Genomic DNA, 2468 nt, shown 5'->3' with positions numbered 1-2468 from the left:
TGTGTGCAGGTGTATGTGCGTGAAAGTGTGCAGATCCGCCGGGTTTATTCGCACTCGACACTAGTTTAGTAAAGCACGTCGATAACCGTATGTATGTCCACTGCTACAATGAAGGTTTTTTGTAACCGTCGAAGAGGCCCGAAGTAAGATCCAGTAGTTAAGCCCCGTTAAGCAGCAGCTTTCGCCAGTGAACGCGCGCAGGCGCCCTACAAATCTAGTCTGCTTGATCATTTCGCGATAGATGCACTGGCGATGGAGTATGTAAAAGTTTTGGGGGCGCAAAGCGAGCGACTCGTGGCGACAGAATCAAGTGCACGCGCGCGCATGGAACATGGATGACATTGCCTTAACATGACTATTACGTCTGTAAGAAGCGTTGTGAACCTTTTGATAGGCGAGGGTGTGGGGGGCCAGCGAATACGGAAGGGCAGCGGCGGGGAGGGGAGGGGAGGGCAAGGCCGCCGATTGGCGCCAGCTTCCAGACGGCACAACAGCAACCCCCCAGCCGTTGCAGGGTATGGCTCAGAATTTGCTTTCTTGTGCATTGGATAGCGCCAGGCGAGCTCTACAGCTGCCGGTCTACAGGGTCACACGAAGCGGACACCAAGGGTCGCGCACATTTGAGTGCACGTACGGATGCTGAGGACGCGAGCGAGTACTTAATGCCCTGCGCATAGTCACTTCCTTAGTTGGCTGGCAAGCTCGTATAGTCATACAATCCTCTGCAGCACAGCGATTAGCTACATCGCTAATATATAGTTTCCATGGCAGACTTACAGCATCGTCGGTTTAGGTCTTGCAAGAGCGAGTCTGTAGAATTCTTCAGCAACCTTGACGTCTGCAGCCATCAGCGCAACGTAGCGGTCATTTGCGCCAGTGGGCACGCGGCGCCTGTGCCAATCCTTGCCGCGGCGACTGGCGGGCTCGACTTCCTGTGCAAGCTTCTCCGCGGCAAAAGGCACATTCTGCACGTTATTGACGTGCTTGAGCACAACCAGGACACCGCTCACGCCCACTCGACCGCGCTGAGCGGCGCCATCTCCCAGGCTGGTGGAAGCCCTTCCGCGGCCATCCCCCGCGCCGCGACGGTACGTGTGCTTTGAAATCGCACCGGGTGCCTGCTATCTCAATGAAGCAACACTGCAGTATTGAAGCTCAGGAAGCTTATTTGCCCTTCCAGAGCCACCGCCGACCGCAACCCCCCATGTGCACATTCACACATGTCACAGGCCGCTGCGGCGGCGTGCCAGCAGTTCGCTGCTGGCACCAGCAGCGTGCTCCAGCCCCCGGAGCTCAACGTGGGGCCGCTAGGCGTGCAGGCGCGGTCGCACGACGTACACATGGCGGAAGCGGTGAGGCGGTTGGGGCGCTTGGGGTATTGCCTTCCAGCCATGTCACGAGACGAGACAGGGGTGCCGTTCCCCGCAAGAGCTTACTTCCTGGTCACTTCGACTCCTGCCGAAGTGCCGGTTGCCTTGATTTTGCTGCTGTGTAGGGTTAGTACCTGTCATGATGCCTGCCAACTGATTCCCGCCTCACGCACACTCCTAAACCATGTTCCTTGTCCCGCTTGCCCGCCCGCCTGCACGCATGTCAACCCCTACCTCCTCGCTCCATCCCGCCGGGCTCATCGTCTTCCTCGTCGATCTTCGACTCCTGGTTCACTGGTTTCCAGGTGCGCGCGTGTGTGTGGACTGCGTGGTTGCACACTTTCCACAGCACTGCACGGTTGTCAGCTGGGTACTAGGCAATGTGCTGCTGGCAACAGGGAAAGTTGCTCCCTCGCAAACCTGCAACCCCGGCTGATAGACTGTGCACCGTGTTTAGCACGAGTCGAGAGGAGAGCCAGCTTGGGCAGGAACTAGGCCTGAATGGAAGGAGGGGTCCGGTCGCTACCTACATGGCCACATTCTCATTCACCTTGCCCCTGCGCCCCCTTCGGACTTGAGGTTGGTAACTCGCCCTCCCCCCTACCCTACCTCTCACGCACGCACGCATGCACGTGCGCAGGTGCAGGCCCTACACCCGGCGCTGGTGGACAGGGTCAAGACCCTGCGCGAGGCGGCGGCCAAGCTGCAGGCGGCGCCGTCGGATGCCGCCAAGCAGGCGGCACGGCGGGCGTTCATGAACGCCAAGGGCAAGGTGGCGGGGCTGATGGTGGTGGTAGACACCATGTTCAACGAGAACAGCAGGGACGAGGTCCTTGCCCTGCTGTCAACCAGCGAGGTGGCGCGGGCGGCCACCACCGTTCGCGACGCGGTCGCGAGTATTCAGGCCGTGGCGCTGCAGGTGAGCTCTCATGGTGTGTGCCTGCTGGCGTGTCATCTGCACGGAGTGAGGGGCGTGCGCGTATTGTGTGTGTGTGTGTGTGTGTGTGTGTGTGTGTGTGTGTGTGTGTGTGTGTGTGTGTGTGTGTGTGTGTGCGTGTGTGCGTGTGTGCGCGTGTGTGTGTGCGCGTGTGCGTGCGT

At 59.6% G+C, this 2468-nt stretch overlaps 2 protein-coding genes across 2 annotated transcripts in view; both read left to right on the top strand.

The window, feature by feature from the left end:
* The window catches only part of CHLRE_12g526131v5 (uncharacterized protein), a 4449-nt gene extending 4067 nt beyond the window's left edge, over nucleotides 1–382 (top strand). The window contains exon 6 of the mRNA XM_043068476.1: nucleotides 1–382. This exon is cut by the window's left edge and continues 501 nt beyond it. The gene's annotated coding sequence lies outside the window, so the exon portion shown is untranslated.
* A 166-nt stretch (nucleotides 383–548) lies between these two features.
* Nucleotides 549–2468, top strand: part of CHLRE_12g526111v5 (uncharacterized protein) — a 5116-nt gene continuing 3196 nt past the window's right edge. Inside the window, exons 1-3 of the mRNA XM_043068475.1 lie at nucleotides 549–1088; nucleotides 1230–1352; nucleotides 2011–2289. Coding sequence (XP_042918567.1) covers nucleotides 765–1088; nucleotides 1230–1352; nucleotides 2011–2289 — 726 coding nt within the window. The 5' untranslated portion in view covers nucleotides 549–764. The remainder of the gene's footprint in view (nucleotides 1089–1229; nucleotides 1353–2010; nucleotides 2290–2468) is intronic.

This window comes from Chlamydomonas reinhardtii, chromosome 12, assembly GCF_000002595.2.
Source record: "Chlamydomonas reinhardtii strain CC-503 cw92 mt+ chromosome 12, whole genome shotgun sequence".
Classification (NCBI taxonomy): domain Eukaryota; kingdom Viridiplantae; phylum Chlorophyta; class Chlorophyceae; order Chlamydomonadales; family Chlamydomonadaceae; genus Chlamydomonas; species Chlamydomonas reinhardtii.
Note: the sequence above shows the minus strand (reverse complement) of the source record. Positions and strands in the feature narration are given on the sequence as shown.